The sequence below is a fragment of the Macaca fascicularis genome, chromosome 8 (genome assembly GCF_037993035.2).
Source record: "Macaca fascicularis isolate 582-1 chromosome 8, T2T-MFA8v1.1".
NCBI lineage: Eukaryota > Metazoa > Chordata > Mammalia > Primates > Cercopithecidae > Macaca > Macaca fascicularis.
In genome coordinates this window covers 30949353-30974296 of record NC_088382.1, presented here as the reverse complement: position 1 = coordinate 30974296, position 24944 = coordinate 30949353, and the positions used below count along the sequence as shown (strand labels likewise).

General features: G+C 39.4%; 2 protein-coding genes and 1 non-coding gene across 18 annotated transcripts in view; 1 reads left to right on the top strand and 2 right to left on the bottom strand.

The window, feature by feature from the left end:
* Window positions 1–20657, bottom strand: part of ESCO2 (establishment of sister chromatid cohesion N-acetyltransferase 2) — a 30340-nt gene extending 9683 nt beyond the window's left edge. The window contains exons 1-9 of one of the 9 annotated variants that reach the window (XM_065519010.2): window positions 20604–20657; window positions 19654–19718; window positions 18050–18858; window positions 14982–15077; window positions 11201–11258; window positions 7312–7429; window positions 6038–6169; window positions 2963–3052; window positions 2205–2348 (exon numbers count right to left, since the gene is read on the bottom strand). In XM_065519010.2, the coding sequence (XP_065375082.1) occupies window positions 2205–2348; window positions 2963–3052; window positions 6038–6169; window positions 7312–7429; window positions 11201–11258; window positions 14982–15077; window positions 18050–18858; window positions 19654–19706 (1500 nt within the window). In that variant the 5' untranslated portion in view covers window positions 19707–19718; window positions 20604–20657. Of the gene's footprint in view, window positions 1–2204; window positions 2349–2962; window positions 3053–6037; window positions 6170–7311; window positions 7430–11200; window positions 11259–14981; window positions 15078–18049; window positions 18859–19653; window positions 19719–20385; window positions 20510–20603 lie in introns of those variants that run through there. The other 8 variants (XM_065519011.2, XM_005562923.5, XM_015454617.4 and 5 more) reach the window with 8 other exon arrangements.
* An 802-nt stretch (window positions 20658–21459) lies between these two features.
* On the bottom strand, window positions 21460–21561 carry LOC123575342 (U6 spliceosomal RNA). The gene has a single exon (XR_006700640.1). It is a non-coding gene; the product is annotated as a U6 spliceosomal RNA (small nuclear RNA).
* Window positions 21562–22540: 979 nt separating this feature from the next.
* CCDC25 (coiled-coil domain containing 25) overlaps window positions 22541–24944 on the top strand; it is a 41700-nt gene continuing 39296 nt past the window's right edge. For all 8 annotated transcript variants that reach the window (XM_045398072.3, XM_074000561.1, XM_045398070.3 and 5 more), the window contains exon 1: window positions 22541–22677. Coding sequence is in view for 4 of the 8 variants with exons in the window: in XM_045398070.3 (XP_045254005.1) it covers window positions 22650–22677 (28 nt within the window). In the remaining 4 variants the exon portion in view is untranslated. The remainder of the gene's footprint in view (window positions 22678–24944) is intronic.

Genomic DNA, 24944 nt, shown 5'->3' with positions numbered 1-24944 from the left:
AAAAAGTCCTAAAATCCTATGGAACCATAAGCGATTCCAAACGGCCAAAGCAATCTAGACCAAAGAGTAAAGCTGAGGGGGCACTGCACTCCTACTGGCATTAAAACAAAACAAAGCAACTAAAGGAACAAAACAGATAAAATAAATCCAGGCATTTAGAGTCAACTGGTATCTGACAAACACATCAAGAACAAACAATGGGGCAAGGACACAGTCTCTTCAATAAATGATGTTGGGAAAAATGAATATGCACAAAATAAGAATAAAATTGGAGCCTTATCTCAAACCACATACAAAAATCAACTCAAAATGGATTGAAGACTTAAAATGATGGACCTGAAGCTGTAAAACTATAAGAAAAAAAATGAGAAAAAAGCTTGACATAGGTCTGGGCAATAATTTTCTGGCTATGACTCCCAAAGTGTGGGCAATAAAAGAAAGAAATGTAAAATCAAACTGAAGTTTCTGCATAGCAGAGTGGATAAACACAAACCAACCAACCTACTGATTGATTGGAAAAAAATTTTGCATACACAATAGTGGATAATAGCCAAAATATATAAATAACTCTATAGCAAGAAAACAAATACTCGGATTAAAAAATGGACAAAGAACCAGAATAGATATTTCTCAAAAGACATACAAATCAGGAACAGGCATATGAAAAATGCTCATTCAACATTACTATTCATGAAGGAAATGCAAATTAAAACAAGATCACCTCACACCTGTCAGGATGATTACTATAAAAATACAATCACCATATGCAGCAATCCCACTCCTGAGTGTATATCCAAAGGAACTGAAAAAGTATGTTGAATAGAAATCTGTACTCTCATGTTCAAGGCAGCATTATTCGTAGCCAAGATATGTAATCAACGTAAGTGTCCATCAATGGATGAATAAATAAAGAAAATGTGGTACATATACACGTGGAATACTATTCAGCCTTTAAAAAGGCAATCCTGATGTTTGCAACAACGTGAATGAACCTGGAGGACATTATGTTAAGTGAAATCAGCCAAGCAAAAAAGAAAAATAGTGCAACATCTCCCACAGGTAATCTAAAGAAGTTGACTTCATAGAAGCAGAGTAGAATGGTGGTTGCCAGAGGCTGGGGGAGTGAGAGATAGGAGAAATGGGGAAACGTTGGTAAAGGGTACAAAGTTTAAGTTAGGATAAATTCTGCAGATCTATTGTACGGCATGACTATAGCTAATGTATACTTGAAAATTGCTAGAAGCCGGGCACGGTGGCTCATGCCTGTAATCCCAGCAATTTGGGAGGCCGAGGCGGGCAGATCACGAGGTCAGGAGTTCAAGATCAGCCTGGACAACATAGGAAACCCCGTTACTACTAAAAATACAAAAATTAGCCAGGCATGGTGGCACGCAGCTGTAGTCCCAGCTACTTGGGAGGCCGAGGCAGGAGAATAGCCTGAACCTAGGAGGCAGAGGTTGTGGTGAGCCGAGATCGCACCACTGCACTCCAGCCTGCGCAACAGAGCAAGACTCCGTCTCAAAAAAAGAAAGAAAGAAAACGAAGAAAATGAAAATTGCAAGGGGAGTAGATCTAAATGTTTTCATCACAGTAAGTTGATAAGTATGTGAGGTGAAAGATATATTAGCTTGACTTAGTCATTTTACAATGTATACCTATATCAAAATATCACATTGTACACTATAAATATTTGCAATTTTTATTTGTGAGTTATACCTTAATAAAGCTGAGGGAGAAGGGAAAGGCCAAACTGATCACTTATACTGGCAAAAATACAAACAAGCTGCTTTTCTCTCCAACTTCTAATAACACAAGGAGAAACTATGTCTTCTAGAACATTGCTAATTAGTACCCAAATTAGATTCTAATTAAGGGATAATGACTATTTTGCCAAAAATATTAACCTTCACTAAGCCACATGTTTAAAAACTTCGGTTTATAGATATGCTTACTTAAAATCAATATACTTTATAGTCCAGCTGTGGAAATGATTACATGAACATAAGACTGGCTTACCTGTCCTGTTTACATAAAGCAAAATTCCAAATATTAATGGAAATAAGTAACTTCAATTATCCACAAGGTCAAGATATTCCAGCAGAATGTCATTAATGGTAGCAATCTTAAATGCTGAGACTTCTCCCAACTTTTCTCTTTATTTTGCCCGCAAATTATGCCAATAATTTAAAATAAATATACCATACCTGTTTGATGGGTTCTGCAATTAAACACCCAACTACTCTCTTTTCATCAGATATAAAAAGAAAAGTTTTTATTTTGTTTGGACACTTAGGAACAACTTGCTGGAAGCCCAATTCATTATCAACAAGTTCTTGGACATCTTCTACCTAATGATTTTAAAAACCAAGACAGGTGAATGTTTTAAAAAGTACAATAGAAACTATACATATTTATATACACAAAATGTATGATTACTGTTACTTTAGTGTCTTTAATTTCTATTTCTTAAATTGACACACCTCCAAAATTATTTCACTATTGATGCATGTAGCTGCTACTGTGGAAACAAGGTTTTAAGAACCTATTTTAAAGATCACTTTCAGTAGAAATTCAGACACCTGGGAGGGATAAGGAATAGAAAGCATTAAAACAGATTTGTTTTAGCTTTATTCATTATTCACGGTGGCTAGACATCCAACCTCAGAAACACAGGCAACACCAATATAAGAAATAGACCCTGGGGCCATTAATTTCTCAAACTGAAAGCTTAGTTTATCTTTCACAAGGGAAAGATGAACATAAAAGATAAGCTGTGGAGCCTTATCTGCCTTCTTTACTCCTTTGTCCTACAATTCTAAGTTTAGTTTTGTATAAATTGCTACGAAAGTAATCATTAAGCAGGTACCCAAGTGAATTATGTCAGCAAAGGCAGTGTGCACTTCAACATAGGTTGATTTCTTGGGGGTGGGGAAATGCGAGTTAAAAAGATAATGTTCCATACCTTTTTGATAGCGAAGCTTGGATCATGTGGCAGAACCAACACAATTTTCCCATCCCAAAACTCTGCTACTACACGTTCTTTCTTCCAACCCTGCCAAAGGAAAAAAAGGTCACAGTTTAATTTGTGAAGAGAAAAAAACCAACACTAAATAATTTGATGTGCAGAAGACAAAAGGCTAAACAGTAACAGATATTTAAAAAAGACGAAATCCAACTAAAAGTAATGTGGGAAGAGACATAAAAGATGCCTAAAACAGGTACCTGGCCTCAACAAGCTTATATCCTATCTGGAGACATGTATATGATTATAAAGCAAGGTAAAGAGGTAACGGTGCGGTGGCTCACACCTGTAATCCTAGCACTTTGGGAGGGCTGAGGCGGGTGGATCACTCGAGGTCAGGAGTTTGAGACGAGCGGGCAGGTAGGGGAGGGGTAGAAGAATAAGCCAAATTCCAAGAAAAGGCTAAATAAAAGTCCTTATATGTTTGTCCCTTATGTTTAACAAGACCATGGAAGGGCACAGTCTTGTAACTATTTTAATCTCAATCCCCAGCATAGTGCTTTGGCATGTGGCCCTAGTGTTTGAATGATACTGAAGTATTATGGTACTTGAAAAGGGTTTAAAAACCTTGGTAAGATGTCAATGAGCATAATGGGGAAAGTGGTTAACTTGCCTTCAGGCTAAGGGAACTAACTGAATAAGCACAGGTGTAGAGAATGGCAAAAAAATGTGGTGTAACTGACTGGAAAAAATGAGGTTGAAATATTAGAAATAAATTTAATAAGATCCACATTGACAAAACTATAAAATGTTCCTGAAAGACATCAAAGATATGAATCAATCAGAGGTATACTAAGTTTCTAAGTATACACTAGGTTTATATTATAGTATATACTAAGTTTATATTATAGTATGTACTATACTAAGTTTCTAAGTTATACTAAGATTTTTTTTCCCTAGAAATAAATGGCATTAGTTTGACTACTTTCAATAAAAATTAGAATAGGTTTTTTATTTGGGGGGAATGTGATAGGCTCCTTTTTTAATTTGAAAGAGTAAATGTGCAGAAAAAGTCAAGACATTTTTTTACAGAGAAGGATGAAAGGGAACTTACCTAACTATACATCCAAATACAGTATGGAGCTACGTTTGTAAAAGTATGGCACTGGCCAGGAAATAATGGATGGTGCAGAAGTGTCCAATAACAAGCCCATTTATATGTGGGAATTTAGTATGCATTAAAGGTGGCATTGCTAATCAATGTGGAAGATAAACCAGTCAAACAGTAATGCTGGCACACTTTGCAGTCCTTTAGGAAAAATACAAAGTTAAGATCCATCTCTGACACTATGTCTTGAAAAACTTCCAGTGGATTAAAGGTCTAAATATAAAATTTATAGCTATATATTTTTTTTAAATGTAGGAAAAACTTCTTACTAATTTTGGGACTGAGATGATGTTCCTGACTTAAGAAACCAAAGGTCACAAATTAGCTAAATAAAAATTTTGTTTTCTTTGTAGCAATATACACCATAAAAAGGTTAAAGAAAATCCAAGTAATGGTATTTGCTTGTATATGCAGAAAATATCTCTGAAAGATATATAGATGAACCTGTGAATGCTGGATGCCTATAGATAGGGGAACAAGGTTTCTGGAAGGGGTATGGAGAAACACTTCACTGGATATACTTTTGCATTCTGTGAATTTCGAATCATGTGAAAGTATTACTATATCAAAAATATAAATTCAAACCTTAAAAAAAGGGACAGGGAGAATGTATTTGTAACACAGGAATAATATACAAAATATATAAAGGATAACATGTCCAGTATGTTTCCACAAATTAAAGAAAGAAATCCAATATAGTATAGTCTGGCTTCATCAGAGAATGTGGCTTATTCCAGCGGCAGGAGCTTAGAGCTGGAGAGGGAATGTGTCATGCGACAAAGGTGAGCAGGGGCCAGGTATGAAGAGATCTGCTGGCCAAGGTAAGGAGTCTCGGTTTTATTCCCTAGTGCAACAGAAAGCTGCCAAGTGTGAAGCAGACAATGTCAGAACCTATGTTTTAGAACTTTCTGGCTGATGTAGAGATATCAGAGAGGGCAAGAATTTAAATTATACACATATACACTTTCTCTTTTGTATATATTTTATATGCACATATATAGAAAAGGTTAAGGCCAGATTAAAGAGCACCAAACTGCTGGTGGGAAATTTTTCTTTCTAGAAGTATGTAGAATTATACTAGACTTATGTTTTATTTGTGGCTTTTTTTTTTTTTTTTGAGATAGAGTTTAGCTCGTCACCCAGGCTAGAGTGCAATGGCGCAATCTCGGCTCACGGCAACCTCCGCCTCCTGGGTTCAAACGATTCTCCTGCCTCAGTCTCCTGAGTAGCTGGGATTACAGGCGGCTGCCACCACGCCGGGCTAATTTTTTGTATTTTTAGTAGAAACGGGGTTTCGCCATGTTGGGCAGGCTGGTCTCAAACTCCTGACCTCAGGTGAACCACCCACCTCAGCCTCCCAAAATGCTGGGATTACAGGCGTGAGTCACCGCGCCCAGCCTAGGCTTATGTTTTAAAACATTATTTCTGGTAGCACTATGGGAACCCAGAAAGCAAGCTGTTTCAATAAACAGGCTAAAAACATTGTGAAGGTATTAACTATGGCAATAAAAATAGGGGAAAATGAATGAGTAGCAGGTACAATCATAAAGATAGGGCCAATGATAGGATGTGTTGGGACTTGAAAGGTGTTTAATGAATGGGTGGGACCTCACCTCTCAGAAAAAACCTGGAGAAGTCATGGAAAGGCTATTTTTTCTAAGGCTATCCATAAAGACAACACTATAGTGGGAAGAGGGTATCTCTTCAGGTCTTTGAATTTTGTATATCTTGACTGTTCAGCTCTGCTCAGAATGCAGTGTTTACAAAATATTTATCTTATATTGAGAAGATAAGCTTGAAACATCATCATTAAAAGTTAACTTTTCAGGCTGGATGGTGGAAAAGAAATGTCTTTTTTAAAGCAGTTTTACTTCTAGAGCAAACTGAAAGACTATCTTTTGGCTCACCACATATTTGATTCCTTCCAGAAACCTGTGGTGATGCTGTACATGCTGCATTTCATCTTCAGGGTTGGAAGCAGTATATATCATACCACAAGACTTGCACACAGTAGCCCCAAAATGTTTCTGACCAGCATCCTATAATTGGGGGGTATAAAAAGAAGCCCATTTAAATATAGCACAAATAGCTCTAAATTACGTACCTATAACCATTCATTCAAATTTCACCTAATTTTTTTTTTTCTGCTGACACAAGAGAAAAACTAAATGAAAGTCTGGTTACTATATCCTCCTTCCCTCCCCCAAAACAAAATGAAATGAGATCATGCCGGGCACAGTGGTTCATGCCTATAATCCCGGCACTTTGGGAGGCTGAGGTGGGTGGATCACTTCAGCCAAGGAGTTAGTGACCAGCCTGGGCAACATGGTGAGACTCCATCTCTTTGGCCGGGGCGGCGGGGTAGAAGAGACCTAAAAATGCAATAAATTGATGGAAGGGAATTGTTTATTTGAATGCACAGTGTAAAAACCAAAGATTCTTTTATTTTTACAAGATTCCTTACTAGACCCATGGTTCTAAGAAGCAATAAGACTAAACTGTGGAAATTATAGCTAAAACGAACAACAGAACTTTTTAATGAAACTCTTTTTTTTTTTTTGAGACGGAGTCTCGCTCTGTCGCCCAGGCTGGAGTGCAGTGGCCGGATCTCAGCTCACTGCAAGCTCCGCCTCCCGGGTTTACACCATTCTCCTGCCTCAGCCTCCCGAGTAGCTGGGACTACAGGCGCCCGCCACCTCGCCCGGCTAGTTTTTTTTTGTAATTTTTTAGTAGAGATGGGGTTTCACCGTGTTCGCCAGGATGGTCTCGATCTCCTGACCTCGTGATCCGCCCGTCTCGGCCTCTCAAAGTGCTGGAATTACAGGCTTGAGCCACCGCACCCGGCCTAATGAAACTCTTAAAGACCTGAAAAAGCCTTCTTTCAAAGAGAAGAGCAAAAATTTTAGGACTTCTATATTAATTATACAATATTTTTCCTTAAGTGGCTAAGAATATTAAATTATTCTTAATATTGAAATTATTTGACAAGAATTGACAAAAAATAAAGTTCAGGAAAAGCACAGATAAATTCAAGAATATTCAGTGTCACCACCTATAACTCCCATTCTGTCACATAAAACATTGCTTAATGCCATTGAAAATACCAAGTTCTGAACTGTCTAATACAGGGGTTTTTCTGTAAAGGGCTAGATAGGAGAAGCTTTGTTTTGCATTTACTCACAATGATGAGCTGGTCTTTTGTTTTTTTACTTGTATCTCTGGTATTAGTATTTTTCTGGATATTGGTCTGTTTCAAGAAGTTGATAGATCCCACAGAAAGCTGTTCTTCACCTAAAGATCTTGACACAGAAAGTTGATAAATATCATATAAATTTGATAAATATCACAATTTGATATTTATTATAAGTTGATAAATATATAAATTCGTAATTTTTGCGGAATTACAAGGGAAAGAAAGCAGACATTTAACAGAGTACCTTGCAATTTTTAGTGCTTTCTGACATTAACTTGATGAGATAATAGGGACAGGAATAATGAGAAATCGGAGGCCCACTCAGAGAGGGTCAGTAATTTACTCAAGGTAAAGTAACTAGTAAATGGCAGCATTAACACTCAAATCCTGGTCCTCTGACTCCAAGTCCCAGGGACTTCCTTCTACAATATCAGATGCACAAAGATGCACACTTTGGAAACTGACTTCACCCTTTAAAAAAAGATTTTTTTGCTTTATCAAATCTTAGGATAATATTTACCTATACAGTTATAAAGAAATTCCTGGGGTACTGGAGGAAATAAGTATAATACTGAACCACAGATCCACAGGAAATCAGAGTCACCATCATATTATGACCCAGCAACGTTTTACCTGGGCAATGAAGCTATTAAATTTGCCTTTCCTTATACCAAAAGCAGCATCTCACTACTCTGAAATTCTTAAGGAAAAAAAAAAATTTAGGCTGGACAGATGCAGTTGAGACAACCTTTACCTATTAGGAAAGAATGCTGAGATTGACTTACACAGGTTGCAAACCGGAGCCCCTCAGGCCAAATCTAGCTAGCAGACATGTTTTGGTTGACCCATATGTTATTTAAAACTTTGGATTAGCCTCCAATATTTTAAAATTTAGAGATTTCACTTAAAAATGTGTATTTCCAATATTAAAAGAGACTGTAAGATCACTAAACCTCTATTCCATCAAAGAATCTACAAGTTCGAACTTGGAATAGCACACGCCCTTTTAAGTGGACAATTCTTCAGCTGGCCCTAGTTTCCACCCAGCCTGCTGGCTCTGTAGGTACTGAGTTTGTAACCCTTGCCTTGTAATGAAAGGAGTAGAAATCCCTAAAGAGTAGAAGTAAATAAGAACCCCCCCCCCCACCCCAGTGCCCAAAGAGGTTCAAACAACAGGGGGAAAAAAAAAACCTGACAGAGTAGAAAAGAAAAAAGTGGAGCATTAGCTCTACTGCATTAAGCTAAGTCAAGCTGTCTTCTTACCATTTGTCTGAAAAGTAGTTTTCAAATTGACTTGACAAATCTATGCTAAGAAATACATTTCACATGACTAGTATAGACATAAAACCAAAGTTTCACTAAATATACTTGCCGTGTGAGATACACTACTCCACTAAAAATAAATGCTATTGTTGGAGGCCAAAAGAATGAGAGTTGTGACCAATTCAGTATACCACTGGAGGCCATATAAGCAAACAGCAAATGTTCTCATGAATGCAGGTTGCTGGCAAACTGACCAACTGCGTCTGCCACCCAGAAGGAATGCTGAGGGCAGTCATGCCCAGGCACAGTGTTTCTTGCCATTATCTACAGGCACATTTGAAGCTTGTTAACAATCAAGTGAACCTGTGATAAATCATGCAGCTGACCTTTACCTGCTCCCCTCTGCTGTTTCTACCCAATAAATACAAAAGGCTGTAGAAGCTCAGGGCCCTTGCTCACTAGAAGCGAGAAGCTCCCAACCCCTTCTTTAAAAAGATCCTTTTGTCTTTGTCTTCATTTCTGTGTTCGTCCACCTTCGTTCAGTCCCATAGTAACTGTCACTAGATATGACACCCTAAACTGGTCTGATGAACTACTAATGGGCTGCTACCTACAGTATGAAAAAACATTTGTCCAAGTTACTGACCCTTTTCACCTTATGCAGCCTTTGCTAACTCAGCTCTCCCTGACCCTGCATGTGTGATAGCCATCTCTTTGCTTCCATTTTAGCAATTGTAACACTATACTAGTTTAAATGTCTACCCTCCTCTAACCATAACCTTGATAGCAAGACCACGTTAATTATCTTCACATCTCTAGAACTCAGTATAGCTCAATAGCATGTGATACTCTCTAAATGTTCACTGAATGAATTTTAAAAACCAAAAAACAAATGTGAGACTAAGCACTTTGAGAATCTGTAATCTATCTGAAGTAACAGATTAAATCTCAAATTGCTGATAACTGACATTTTGGAGTCTACAAAAAGAGTAATATCATATTATTTAACAAATAGTATCCCACTGTCTTTTTTTTTTTTTTTTTGAGACAGAGTCTTGCTCTGTCGCCCAAGCTGGAGTGCAGTGGTGCAATCTTGGCTCACTGCAACCTCTACCTCCTGGGTTCAAGCTAATCTCCTGTCTCAGCTTCCTGAGTAGCTGGGATTATAGGCATGCCCCATCATGCCCAGCTAATTTCTGTATTTTTAGTAAAGATGGGGTTTCACCATGTTGGCCTAGTCTCAAACTCCTGATCTCAGGTGATCCACCCACCTTGGCCTCCCAAAGTGCTGGGATTACAGGCGTGAGCCACAGAGCCTGGCCTGTCTCTTTATACTAGACTAAATTAGTATACACTTTTATCAGTTAATTGTGGTAGGCTTCTGCTATGGTTTGAGCATGTCCCCCAAAATTCATGTGTGAAAACTTAAGAGGTGTTTAGCTCATGATAGCTCCACCTTCATGAATGAATTAATGTTGATTATTGAAGGACGTGAGGCTGCAAGCCAAGCTCTCTTGTTCTCTCACGTACACTCTCTTGTTCTGCCTTCTGCCATGGGATCATGCAGCAAGAAGGCACCCACCAGATGTGGCTGCTTGATCTTGGACTTCTCAGCCTCCAGAACTGTGAGCCAAATAAATTTCTGTCCATTATAAATTACTTAGTCCATGGTATTCTGTGATAGCAACACAAAATGAACTAAGACAGCTCGCATCTTCAATAAAAGGTCATGAAAGATGACAACACAGGTGAAAAATGGGAAAGGTGAGAAAAACTAGAAACAAACCTTTGAAGAGGAAAAGCTGCCCACTCAACCTAGTCACTGAGGCAATTTAAGATGAGGTGCTCTGAGAGTAAGGAAAATGTAGCCGGGAAGTTCCTTAGTTAATATCTGGAGTTATTTATAATCAAATGGAGAGAGAAGGATCAAAGCTACTTAGGAAGAAGATGTTTAGACTATAAGAAACTACTTTTTCAGAGCTCTGCTGCCTATCATGCTCTCTACCCATCCGTGCCTCCCCCAATGCAGTCTTCAGCTATACTTTATGATAACATTAAGCTGCTGCAAGTTACTTACTCCTCCAGCCAGCTTTCTCATCTACAAAATGGGTAACAATGGTACCTACATCATGAAGCTGTAAATGCTTATTAAATTGTAGCTACTATACTATCACCCAGGGAAGGAAATATAACTTAATGGGCATTTGGTTCAGATATAGATTCTAGTCCTGGTCCTAGTACCTAATAGCTGTGCAACTGTGGCTAAATTACTAACAGTTTCTTAGGCTAAAAATAGAATAATAGTATCTACCTTCTAATTTGTTGTGAAAATTAAGATAATAGATACAAAAGCTACTTATTACAGGTAAGGTATTATATGTTAGCAATTACTCTTACTCAAGCATATAAAGATCTTTTCCATCTCTCAACTCTTAAGTTCTTATGTTTCCATGAGGGACTGATTTCATCACCCTATTCTCAATATTATTCTCCTATTCCCCTTAGTGAGGAAGAAAAAAAACTCCCCAAATTAAGTAGCACGAGACTGAAAAAGAGACCCAGAGGACCTGTGTAATTTATAAGGCTTGAACTTTAAAACAGTAACAATTCTCACCTTTTTGAATTGACTGAAGATGCACTGAAGATTGGATAGACAGTGGACTTAGGAGAAACTGGTAGGGGAAAAATTGTGATAATGTGTATTACCAAATAAAATCAAAGCTTTAATTCATAAGATTTCAAAGGTTAATTAAGACAAAATACTACTCAAGATCGAGATTTAACAAAGAGGCAAAGGTAATCCCATGGAGGAAAAACAGTCCTCAACAAATGGTGCTGGACCAATTAAACGTCCACATGCAAAAAAAATTACACCTATTCAAACCTTATGTAAACTTAACTCAAATGGATCACAGATCTAAATGTAAAACTATGATCAGGCATGGTGGCTCATGCCTGTAATCCCAACACTTTAGGAGACCAAAAACGGGAGGATTGCCTAGGCCAGGAGTTCAAGACAAGTCTGAGCAACTTAGTGAGACTGTGTTTCTACAAAAAAAATAATAATAAGGTAAAAACATAAAACTACAAAACTTCTAGAAAAACTATTAGGGAATAATCTTCATGAACTTGGATTGGGTAATAAGTTTTTACACACAACACCAAAAGCATAATACATTTATAAAAAATTAATTTAGACTTTATCAAATTTAAAAATTGTGCTCTACAAAAAATAAAGAGAATGAAAAGACAAGCCACAGATTGAGGGGAGAAAATATTTGCAATCATGTATCTGATCAAAAACTTGTATCCAGAATATATAAAGAATTCTTATGGTATGCCGACAGTTCAGTGATAAATGAGAATTACTACTGATACATCCAACATCATGGATGAACTTTAAATGTATTACTAAGTGAAATAAGCCAGACCCCAAAGGATACATATGTGTAATGTTTTTCCTGGAAAAGGTAAAACTATAGAAATAAAAAGCAGATGAATGGTTGCCATGGGACTGCGGGGAAGGACAGTAACAACAAAATGTAGGCATAGGGAAATTTTAGGGTGAAGGAACTGTTCTGTATGGTACTGTAATGGCTAATACATAATTCTATACATTTGATAAAACCCACAGAACTGTAAAAATCACAAAGAATGAACTTCAATGTACATCAAATGAGAAAAAAATATGTATAAATATCAACCAGGCTACTGAGGTAGCCTAAGATGGAATGCATACTGTGAGAAATGAACCTAACTATATTAGAACTGTACAGCATAACGACACCGAAGGAGGTAGGGGGAAAAAGAGAAGCTGGCCTAAGTAACTTCAGCAAATCGTGTTTTAACTAGAAGTTATAAGGATAAAGACAAAAAGACACTACTTAAAATTGTACTCTAGGCTGAGTGCAGTGGCTCACGCCTATAATCCTAGAAAATACGTATATTATTTAATATATATATATTAAACTATATATGGAATTCTACAAAGGGAAAAAATTGAAAATATATCACATTTAGAAAAGAATGGCATGAGTTGATACAGGATTCCACAAAAGCTTACTTCGGCAATAATTACATACAGAAAAAGACACTGAATTAGATAAGATTCATCTCAACCTCAACATGAACAATGAGATGAAAGGTAAGGGAGGCCGAGGCACGTGGATCACCTGAAGTCAGGAGTTCGAGATGAGCCTGCCCAACATGGCGAAACACCATCTCTACTAAAAATACAAAAAAATTAGCCGGGCATGGTGGTAGACACCTGTAATGCCAGGTACTCAGGAGGCTGAGGTAGGAGAATCGCTAGAACCCTGGGGGCAGAGGTTGCAGTGAGCTGAGATTGCACCACTGCACTACAGCCTGGGTGACAGAGTGAGACTGTCTCAAAGAGAAAAAAAAATTGCACTCTAATTGGTTAATATATTTCTCACAGGGGTATGAATTAACAATTATGAAATGTTTTACATGTTTACTGGGACAGAACAAATAAGTAGGTGAATAGTGAATAGTAGGAACTAAGTTTCTCACTGTCTGAGAGGGAAGTTGCAGATGAAAAAAGGATAGAATAAATCCTGGAGTACTGGATTAGAGTTGGAGATATCAACGTCCAACTGGCAATATGCAAACAAAGAAATAAGACAGGAAATGTCACAGACAAGACTAAAGACACATTACAATTAAACATAATTCAGTACCTTGGATTGGATGCTGGGACAGAAAGAAAACATTAATAGAAGATTCCAAATGAAGTTTAGTTAATAGTAATATACTACTACCAATATTTGGTAAACTCCAAATAAAGTCTAGTGTTTATGGCCGGGCACAGTGGCTCACGCCTATAATCCCAGCCCTCTGGGAGGCTGAGGCGGGTGGATTACTTGAGGTCAGGAGTTTGAAACCAGCATGGCCAACATGGTGAAACCCCATCTTAACAAAAATTAGCCGGGCATGGTGGCAGACGCTCTATAATCCCAGCTACTTGGGAGGCTGAGGTGGGAGAAATGCTTGAACCCTGGAGGCAGAGGCTGCAGTGAGCCGAGATGGTGCCACTGCACTCCAGCCTGAGCAACACAGCAAAACTCCATCTCAAAAAAAAAAAAAAATTCTATACCAATACCAGTTTCTTAGTTTTGACAAAGGTATTATAACATAAGATGTTAAGAATTGAGGTAACAGGGTAAGAGATACACTGCTATTCTCTGTACTTTAACTTTTCTGTAAATCTAAAATTATGGCAAAACAAACAGTCTATTAAAAGACCAAAGTTAAAACAGCGACTGATTTGAGGAAAATAGTAAGTTAAGAGTGGGCTAAAAAAACAAACTTTAACTCTGCACTGAAAAATAATTAGAGCTCATCCTCTAGAAATAAGGCCAAGGCAGGTGAGAGTCTGAGCTGCTATGGGTAAGTTACTTAACACAAGTCCATTTCCTCATCTATAAATGGGCATATCAGGACCTACAGTAGTTGGGAGAATTAAATGATACACTGTAGTTATTAAGTAATAAAATTTTGGTCTTTTTAATAACTTTCATGATTTCTGCCATATCCTTATACCATTGTATTATTTTTATTCACTATCTTTCTTTAAATAGACAATGTACTAAAATATATTTTGAAAGAAAAATTTATAACTATTGTAAGTAGATGGCATTGTTTTTCTGTTATATGTTCTATTGTATCAGTGCTTTGAGCACAATCTATGAAAAACATAACTTATACTAAATACTTAGCACTGCCTGATATATATATTCAGCACTCAGTAAATACTAGTTATTAGCATATCTCAGAATCATTAAAAAAGCTTTATGTATTCATAATTTATTAAGCTATTTAATTGAACACTGATAGCATAAATTAGGAATACGATTTCAGAAGTGACAGAAATTTAAAAATTAACTTTAACTCTTTAGAGATCTCTTCCTAGATCATACAGCTAATTAGCAGTAAACCTAGACAAAAATCTCATGGTTCCTGACATTTCAGTGTCATTTATAAGACTTGGTAAGTTCTGCTCACAACTGGGCTTTGATCACAAATATACATAATAGTTTTAACTTACATTGTTTTGGGAGAAAGATAGAGTAGATATGATTTTATAATGAGAACACTCAACTCTAGAGAGCTTAAGTAACTTGGCCACAGCCATAGACCAATTAAGACTACCATTTTGTCTAAAATTTTAACCTAGGATCTTCTTGTTTCTTGTTTTTCAAAACGCAATGCACTGCTTTACTACAGAAAACGGTGTCACAGAGATAGAAACAAAGATACTAACTACAGGCACACGACTGAAAAAAGAAAGACCCAAAAATTATTATAAGAATTATTATTATATAACATATGTAATAAAGCATTAAGCAGTTAAATTCATGCTAGTTTTCTCTTACTTGTCTTATTCTCACCAAGAGAATCCTCTGAAGGAAAAGCTTCATTTTTATCAACTTTATGTTCCTTTGACGAAACTCTGTCATCTGATGAATCCTGAAAATAGGTTAAAAAAAAAAAAAAAAAGGAACAAATCTAATTTTTACCTGTTTTCTAGTGAATGAATCCCAGATCTATTTCTAAAACAAAGGATTGGTTTATTATGAATTACATTTCATAATGTGATTTTCAATCGTCAAACTATTTTTAGGAAAACTTCCCCTGTATTCACCAAATGTACATTATCTTTTAAAAGCCAGAGTATGGCAGGGTGCGGTGGCTCATGCCTGTAATCCCAGCACTTTGGGAGACTAAGGTGGGTAGATCACGAGGTCAAGGGATTGAGACCATCCTGGCTAACACGGTGAAACCGTCTCTACTAAAAATACAAAAATTAGCTGGGCTTGGTGGCACACACCTGTAGTCCCAGCTACTTCGGAGGCTGAGGCAGGAGAATCGCTTGAACCCAGGAGGCGGAGGTTGCAATGAGCCGAGATCATGTCACTGCACTCCAGCCTGGCGACATAGCAACACTCCATCTCAAAAGAAAAAAAAGCCAGAGTACACATGTTGTAATCTGTCATCCTCTCAAAAATGTGTTATACTTCCTGATAGAGACGGCAGAATGATTGCAGACCATCACTTTCATAATGAAATGAACAAAAAAGTCAGTAAAAATGGCAAAAATTTCCCCAGCAGCCACCAAACTGGAAAGGGACAACTTTTTGCCATGAACTTTTAAAATGAGCAGCTAAGGAAAGAATAACTTTCTAGAGTCACTGGAGAGTAGCAGGAATGTGGGAAAAGCAAAGTAGAAAAAATTCTGACAGATTTCCCTCATACTAATTTGGGAATTACTAGGGAATATACGGCTTGGGGAAAAAGGAAAAACCTCTTGGTTAAAATACAACTTCTACTACTCAAAACCATAATATCCCAGCAGAGGTGGGATAACCCATCAGTTTAACACTTTTCAGGGCTCCATGAGTTGGGGAAAGGGTATCCTCATGAAAATCAGATTCACCGGCCGGGCGTGGTGGTTCACACCTGTAATCCCAGCACTTTGGGAGACCAAGGCAGGTGGATCACGAAGTCAGGAGTTCAAGACCAGCCTGGCCAAGAGGGTGAAACCCCGTCCCTACTAAAAATACAAAAATTAACCAGGCATGTTGGCGGGTGCCTGTAATCCCAGCTACTTGGGAGGCTGAAGTAGAGAATTGCTTGAACTCAGGAGGCGGAGGTTGCAGTGAGCTGAGATCGCGCCACTGCACTCCAGCCTGGGCGACAGACAAAATAAAAAAACAGAAAATAAGATTCGCCCTTAGCTAGCAGAGATGAATTCTAGACATGGTATTTAGCAATATCCTGAGAGAGTATAGTCCCTTTCCACAAATTTAAAATGACAAAAGCCCAGCCTCCCAAACTACTGAAAACTAACTCAATACCAAACCCATAAAGTGAAGCTAAGAAAATGAAAATAAGACAGAAAAGAGAATTACAGAATTCTCTGTTACACTGCTTACAGAGAACTCATCAGGTCACCATTCATTTGGTACACCACCAGGCTGTACCAAATAGATCATCATCATCATTAGGAGATGTATAGGGAAACTGCAGATTCTTTCTTTGTTTTACTGGATTGAGACAATTTTAGCTTGAGTTATGCCCCAACCTTTCAAAAAACTTAATTTTCATATAAATGTATAGGTATAAAGCACAGTTTAATAAATTTTGACGAAGCTTACTCTTGTAATCAAAATCTCTATCAAGACACAGAAGTGTTTTGTTGATATAAACAGAAAATGAATTAGTAAAATTAGACTGTCATGGCTTAGCCAGCAAGAACCTATCTCATTTAACAATCTACTTGGCCATACTTGATAAACAGGAAAAAAAATATTTACAGTGAGGACTAAAAACTTAAATGCCTTACAAGGGCAGCAGTAAGTAAAATTATCAAAACTAAACTGATCTAAATAGATATACACTGACTTAGAGAAATGAAGAGCCAGCCTATACTTGTCAAATGGTATGATACTCAGCCTGATATTCAGCTGATTATTGCCATGTAGAAATGAAGGCTCAGTTTTCAATATTTCATGAGACACCAGAAATTTCTTGTATTTAAAAATAATTTTGGCTCCAATTTTAAAATTATGTAGGCCAAGCAAAACATTTATGGGCGAGATTTGGTTTACTGGCCACCAGTTTATAATCTTTGCCACTGAGGTTTGAAATTTAGGTGATTACAAGAGATATGAACTGGGGTTGAATTTGAGAGAAGTGAGTGAGGAAGGCAACGATGAGAGGTGGGTTAGGAAAGACATGACTATAAGCCTGAGTATACTGGGTATCACATACGCCTACCATTTCTCCAGCTACAAGGGTTGTGATGAATATAAACAAGCCACCATAGACATGGAAGCCCTGATCTGGGAGACAACCTTTCTTAAGGCTGCTTCATTGGCTTTCTGTCCCTAGCTGCCCCACACAACCCAACTTTTTTTCTGACGAAGATTATAGACAGAAGATCAGCAACAGAAGTTCTACACCAGCATGGTCTAACATGGTAGCCACCAGCTACATGTACCTATTGAGAACTTAAAATGTGGCCGGGCCAGGTGCACTGGTTCACACCCATAATCCCAGCAATTTGGGAGGGTGAGGCAGGTGGATCACTGTAGCCCAGTAGTGCGAGACCAGCCTGGGCAACATGGTGAAATCCCAGCCTCTATAAAAAATGCAAGAATTAGCCAGGTGAGGTGGTGTGCACCTATAGTACCAGTTACTTGGTAGGATTGCTTGGGTCTAGGAGGTTGAGGCTGTAGTGAGCAGTGTTTGTGCCACTGCTCTCCAGCCTGGGTCACAAAGAAAGACCCCATCTCAAAATAAATAAATAAATAAACTCCTTACAATAACTAAACACTATGCTATCTGGCTTTATAAAAGCAGTCCAGAAAATAAAATTTTATTCAACTATGTCATACTAAAGTTTTATTATATAGCCATTTTTAAAGTGATATATTTAGCTTTACCTTTATTAATTCCTCTTGATTTTTACTGCTTGCACTTAGTCCAATGTTCAATTTCTCTTCTAGGATTAAGCACTTTGGCACCTGCCTTGTCTCAAATGCTTTTTTTTCACTGACAGTCTTTACATCAGAATCTTCGATCACTGCTGATTTATTCTTTTGGGTGCCCCGTGACAGCTCATTTTCCAGGGACCATTTTCTAAGAGAGGATTTTTTTCTACTAACAAAAAATGCTGCTCCACCCTGGAGCGTAACTTGTGGTTTTATTTTTTGGCTTAGAACCCGAGGAGCACTGGGATTATTTTCAGCTGAGTGACAATTATTTTCTTTCTCCATAATTGGCTTATAGATCACTCGATTTTGCTTGGGATTTCTAGAATTCCTTGATACAGGCTTGATGTGTCTATACCTTGGTTGATACTTAGCAGTTAAACTCTTCTGTGGTTTTTTGTTGTTCTTCTTGGAACAGACTGGTTTTCCCTGCATTTTTTCTGTCACAATGGGAAAAGATATATCTTCATCATTAGTTTTTAGACAAGTAGATCTACTCTCTTTTATCAGCTTTCTCTCCAGTGGATTGAGGTACCACTTATTTTGGTTGTAGAAAGATACAGTGGACACAGAAGATTTAAATTGTGAGCCTTGATTTGCTGATGGCAGTCTATTTATTTCAGTTGTTTTGAGTGCACTTAAAACAAAATGCCCTTGTTGAGAGCAATGCAGGTTTTCTTCATTTTTATCACTGTTTTGATTAAAACAGTGCTTTTTATTAGGTGATGGAAACAGATTTTCAGTGAAGTGTAAAAGGCTATAAAAAAAAAAAGTCCATTAAGATTATTTTGTGTCAAAATTTACATAAATCTACTGCTAAGTAATAAGCTCAACTTATAGGTCATATTAATACATGTACCCCCAAACATACACACAATTTTCTATTAGTTTAACAGTAGGATTCTCAAATTGTCTTTATCAAATAAAACATTCAGATATCTTCCCAAAGAGCCCAATGTTCATGAAAACAAACACCATACACAAAGAAGCTTTGCTAGACATATATGCATGTGTTTTAAAATCTATTTCTATGTGTTGGCCATATATAAATGATAGCTCATATATTTTGCTCTATTGTCTACAAGTCCCCTATAATAATTGTCTGTAATGAACTGACCCCCTGGGGCTTTTCCTGGGTAGAGTAATTAATATCTGAGTACACAAACTTTCTAGAATTGTTTCCAGACAAGCATCTACTGTATGCAAGACACTATATAAAATATTGTAGGGGAACAGAAAGGAACAAGGTAATAGCCAATCTGGTATATTTCCTAGCCATAGAAAATAGCTTTCTTCAATAGGCTGCTTCTATGTCAAAAGAAAAAAACAAAAACCAAAAAACAGCCTTCTTTGATTCCCTTGAAAAGGACTAAATAATTCGTTATGAAAACTTAATGTATTTCCTAGCTAGAATTAAAATATAGGTTATCAGGTTATCACTGTAGCCACAAGGAGTAGGCTAGTGGAAGAACAAAAATTTTAGAAAATGGGAGAGAACAAGAGACACAAGGTGGATTTTTCTAAGAGTTTCTATTCGTAGGCTGAGATTCACCTGTCACAGTTCAAAGAATCCTGTTTCCTCTTCCTTGGAGTAAGAGCTGCCATTTTATTGAATTCCTAAAAGAAATGACAATAACCACATTCATCAAAATATTAAAAGTCGCTTAATCAAAATTATACCCCCTTTAATTAGTCTATTTCACACCAAGTTAAAACCCTATTTTCCGGGAGGCCTTCCTCGACACTGCTCTCCTTCCACCCCTCCCAGGGTTACACGCGCTTGTTCTGCTTCCATGGCACCCTGTATTTCCCTAATAGTCCATTTAAGACATTTTCTTGTTTCCCCATCTCAACAGCCTTCAATGAAGGCAGAGACCGTCTGTAACTTTTCATCAGAGCCCAGCAAGAAAATGGGTGAAGCACAGTCCTCTGCCATTTTCCTAGCTGAGGAGCCTGGAGCAAGCCGTTTGCTTCCCTTTTTATAAAAATCCCTTAAAGTCGTGAAGCTGCTGAAAACAAATGCAAGAATGCACGAGCAGGCGGCTATGTGGCTCGTCAGAGTTCATTTCCTTCCCCTTCCGTGGCATCAGGAAAATTCCCCCCAAAGCAGCACACAAGCGTTATTTCAAAGCCATTAATAAATGAACAAACTGAAAGGCCAGGGTCTCTGGGAATTCAGGTCGAGCTGCGGCTTAAGGGATGGCCCCTCTGGGGCTAAGCGAGGAAAGGTAGGAGAGGAAAGCGTCCCGACCCTGAACCCGGTCAGGGAAACAAACAAACCAACCCTAAATCCAAAACAAGGAAACGCCGACGTCGGTAAGATGGAAACCCAGCGCCTGTGAGCGCGGAGAACGGGTTAGTGGCTTCTTCGGTCTCGGGGTCGCGGACCTGCCGAGCGCCAAGCAAAAGCTCTTTTCCCGTGACATTCGTCCCCACGTCCCACAAGGTCTCCCGCTCGCCTCAGCCTTCCACAGCCCTGCCTCGGCCTACTCCAGAGGTTACCTGCTCCTCAGAACCCGGCAAGCTCTCCTCAGCCCAGCCAGCCGCTCCGTGAGCGTCTTCAAATTATCGCGCGCCAGGCTAGGAGGAAGCCGCTGCGTTCCGATTGGCCACGGCTCAACGCTTCCAGGGGCTGGCTCGGTGATTGGTGGAGCACCAGCCCTTACCCCGCCTACCCTGGTGGCTGTGTCCAAGATTCTCGCGCCCTGGTGAGGTGAAAAGCTCTGAGGGAAACCACGCCACCCACAATTCCCTGCAGCAACGCCGGGCTGCGTTCCCGGGGCCTTGTTTAGGTGCATTCTGGGAATTGTAGTTCTCGGCCCGGTTGAAGTCGATGTACATTCTGGGGTCACTTGGGGTAAGAAATTTTTGTAAAATGGCCTCTCCAACGTGGCGACAGAGCAAGACTCCGTCTCGAAAATAAATAAATAAATACAGGCCTCTCCAAGATTCTGAATGCACTTATTTTTCACATTTGAAGCTTGTTAGTTTCATTTTTATCAGTAACTTCAGGTTTCTATTCACTATTTTATTTTTAAAATTAAAATATAAAACTTAACACCTGCTATGTGCCAGGCATTCTTAGATGCTTTACATGTTTTGTTTCTTTTACTTCTCACCACAATCCATAAGGTATTAATATCTATTGCCATTCCCATTTTACAAATAATACAACTGAGAACCCCAAAACAATTGCTATTTAAAGAACAGAGTTAAATTCTTACTTTGGAAAACCAGAAAGTTCCTAAAACGTTTATTGTTAGCTATTGTTACTATCTTTGTGTCACCAGCTCCTGGTACAGTGTTTCTGGCACATTTTTAGTTTCAAATAAGTTTAGGGTTTTATGTTTATTTTTTCAAATTTAATTTTCACAAATTTGCATGTCATCCTTGAGCAGGGGCCATGTTAATGTTCTCTGTATCATTCCAATTTTAGTACACATGCTGTCAAAGCGAGCACATAAATAAATTTCGTTAAGTGATGCCCTCAATGTCATAGAATGAAGTCAGTGAGAGTGATTTAAGAGTGTCAGTTTAAAAGGAAAGGCTGAGGCAAAAAAGAATGTAGAGTTTGCTTGAGTTAAAGTGGAGACAGCTGCCCAGAAGATTCCACCCCCCCCCCCGACCCCCCACCCTCCACCAGTAGCTTTGGATATGAGCTCTGTCCGGCCTTTGCTACAAGCAGGTTTTTAAAGACGAAAAAGGAGGACAGGAAGTGGGCTGATACACAACTGTCAAGCATTTTCATTTATAGAAACTACATGCATCAGTGATTGGCTAGACATTGTTAAGCTGTAGGGTGTGGGTCATAGTGTCTTGTGTGGCAGTGTGAGGTTAGTAGGTAGCTACTTGTGGCAGAAGCAGGTAGTTTCAGGAGATGAATACATAGCTCAAGGGGATAGTAGAACATGATGGGGTCTCATTTTAATGCCTCTCCAGACCTAGTAATTTAAAAGGACTCACATTCCTCAGATAAAAGTGCTTTCTCAAAAGAGAAATAATCAGGGCAAAACCAAGTGCTGTAGGAGCCTTACATGAGTATGATTATTCCTACTTTACAGCAGGAGTACCTCTGAGGTTCAGAGGTTTGGGATGGCAGGCCTTCGATTTGAGCCAGAACACAGTCCAATCCCCAAGAGGCATATTCTCCAGGTGAGTATCAGAAACAACTCGCTTGTGTGCTATGTTCTAAACCCTTGGCGCCCATTAACTTAATTAACCCTAAAAAATATCCTGTGACTTAGCTGCTCTAGTATCATCTTCATTTCGCTGCTGAGGAAAGTGAAGCACAGATAGGTTAACTAATGTGCCCAAGATGCCTCTTTCCCTTAACCCACAAATCATTGAACCAAACTCCTTGCCAATACCCTTCGCCTCGCCAGGACTAAAGATGGCGCCCACGGCCGGCGTTATGACGCGCCCCGACGTCCGCCGGAAGTGCACGGAGGAGTTCCGAGAACCAGGCGGCCGCCGAGAGTCTGGTATCCTGAGCTTCGTGAGTTGAGCGCTGCTGCTCCACGGTGGAGTCACCGCATCGCTCCCGTGATCATGGTGTTCTACTTCACCAGCAGCAGCGGTGAGTGGGCGCCGCGCCCTCCGGGACCCTGCTGGACAGCGGGTTCCGAAGCCGGGACCCCCAGTCCGCAGCTGCGCCTGATCCTCGCTCTAAAATGCCTCCTTGATGCGAGTGCCTCTTCCCGCGGCCTCTCGTTCCCCCAGCACGTCTGTCCCTCCCACAACTGCAGGGTTTCCCCCGGCGTCTCCTCGTCATGGCGTGGGGGGCGCGGAGGGGCGATGCCACTGCTGTATTTGTATCGGGGAGTTCTCCTCCTCCAATCGGAAAGACGTCCCGTCACTCCCTGGAATTGGGCCAGAGCCTGTGGGCTCCTCCACACACCTTATCCCAAGTCTTCTTCCCACCTTCCGTCTGCGGCCTTTATTGTGGCTGCACCCTGATAATTATCCCCCGTGAGAAAGGACACACCTGCTAACAACTTTTTCTTAAGGAAGTGCGCTTTACCCTTTCAGGAAGGGGTTGTAGGGTCTGGGATGCAACAGAAAACAATAAAAAAGACCCTGGAATGTCCACCCAGCCACTCCCTGGGCAGTTGATGTCCCAGATCTCAGAAGTGACCTGTGATAATGCTCTGACTTATCTTTGACAGATAAGGAAAGGGTGCTTTTCGTTCCCGGGAAATGCCATGTTCCGAATTGGTTTCATTCTGTTCCTGTTATTCCCCTTTCCTAAAATCAACCCCCAGCTAATTCCCTTAAGGCAGTTTTGGCCCATCTTTTCCAAGATGCCTTTCCTGATCCTAGCTCCCACCCCAAGATTGCTTAGCTGTTCCTTTTCTGGGACCCACTTAACGTTCCAAGTATGCCTTTGGTATTGCACTTATCACGTGGTATTAAATGGTGTCTGCTTGAGCTAGAGTGTAAGCTCCTTGAGGGCGTGGACAGGATCTCTTTACAGTAGTCCCTACTTGTCCTGTGTTTCGCTTTCCGTGGTCACATCATCACAAGAAGAAAAAGAGTGAGTACAGTAAAATAAGATATTTTGAGAGGGAGAGAGCAGAGTCACATAACTTTTATTACAGTACGTTGTTATAATTGTTCTATTTTATTATTAGTTGTCGATAATCTCTTACTCCACCGAACTGATACATTAACTTTATCATAGGTATATATGTATAGGGAATACCAGTACCATGCCTCCCTTAATGACAAGAAGACATTCTGAGAAATGCTCCATTAGGCGGTTTCATTGTTGTAGTAACATGGTACAGTATACTTAAACCTGTGGTATAGCCTACCACAAACGTGGGCTGTACGGTATACCGTGTTGCTCCTAGGCTACAAACTTGTACAGCACGTTGCTGTGCTGAATGGCTGTAGGCAATTGTAACACAATGGTATTTGTGTATTTAAACGGGGTTCAACTTAGAAAAAGTGAGTTGCACCACGGTGTTATGATGGCTACCAGGTCATCAGGCAATAGTGATCAGAATTTTTCAGCTTCGTTATAATGTTATGGGACCACCATAGTATGTGTGGTCTGTTGCTGACCAAAGCATCATTATGTGGCAAATCCCTTTTATATATGGAATTCAGTATTGTCCTCGGTTTCAGGCATCTACTGGAGATCTTGGAAGGCATCCCCCACAGATAAGGGGGGACTACTGTACTTGTTTCCCTAACTTAGTGACTGGCTAGTAGTTCTCAATAAATGCTTGTTGAATAAATGAATGCCATTTTTTTCTTACTCATAGCACCGTCTATTCTGTTGCTACTCTATATGCTAAAGGTGAGGTTTTTTTGTTTTTTTTTTTGAGACGGAGGTTTGCTCTTGTTGCCCAGGCTGGAATGCCGTGGCACGATATCGGCTCACTGCAGCCTCCACCTCCTGGGTTCAAGCAATTCTCCTGCCTCAGCCCCCTGTGTAGCTGGAATTACAGGAATGTGCCACCAAGCCTGACTAGTTTTATATTTTTTTTAGTACAGACGGGGTTTCTCCATGTTGGTCAGGCTGGTCTCGAACTCCTGACCTCAAGTGATTCGCCCCCCCACCTTGGCCTCCCAGAGTGCTGAGATTACGGGCGTGAGCCACTGCGCCTGGCCTAAAGGTGAGATTTATTTTATGTATTTATTTTTGAGACAGAGTCTTGCTTTGTCACCCAGGCTAGAGTGCAGTGGCACGATCTCGGCTCACTGCAGCCTCCACCTCCTGGGTTCAAGTGATTCTGGTGCAGCTGGGATTACAGGCACCAGCCAACATGCTTGGCTAATTTTTGTATTTTTAGTAAAGATGGGATTTCATGTTGTCCAAGCTGGTCTTGAACTCCT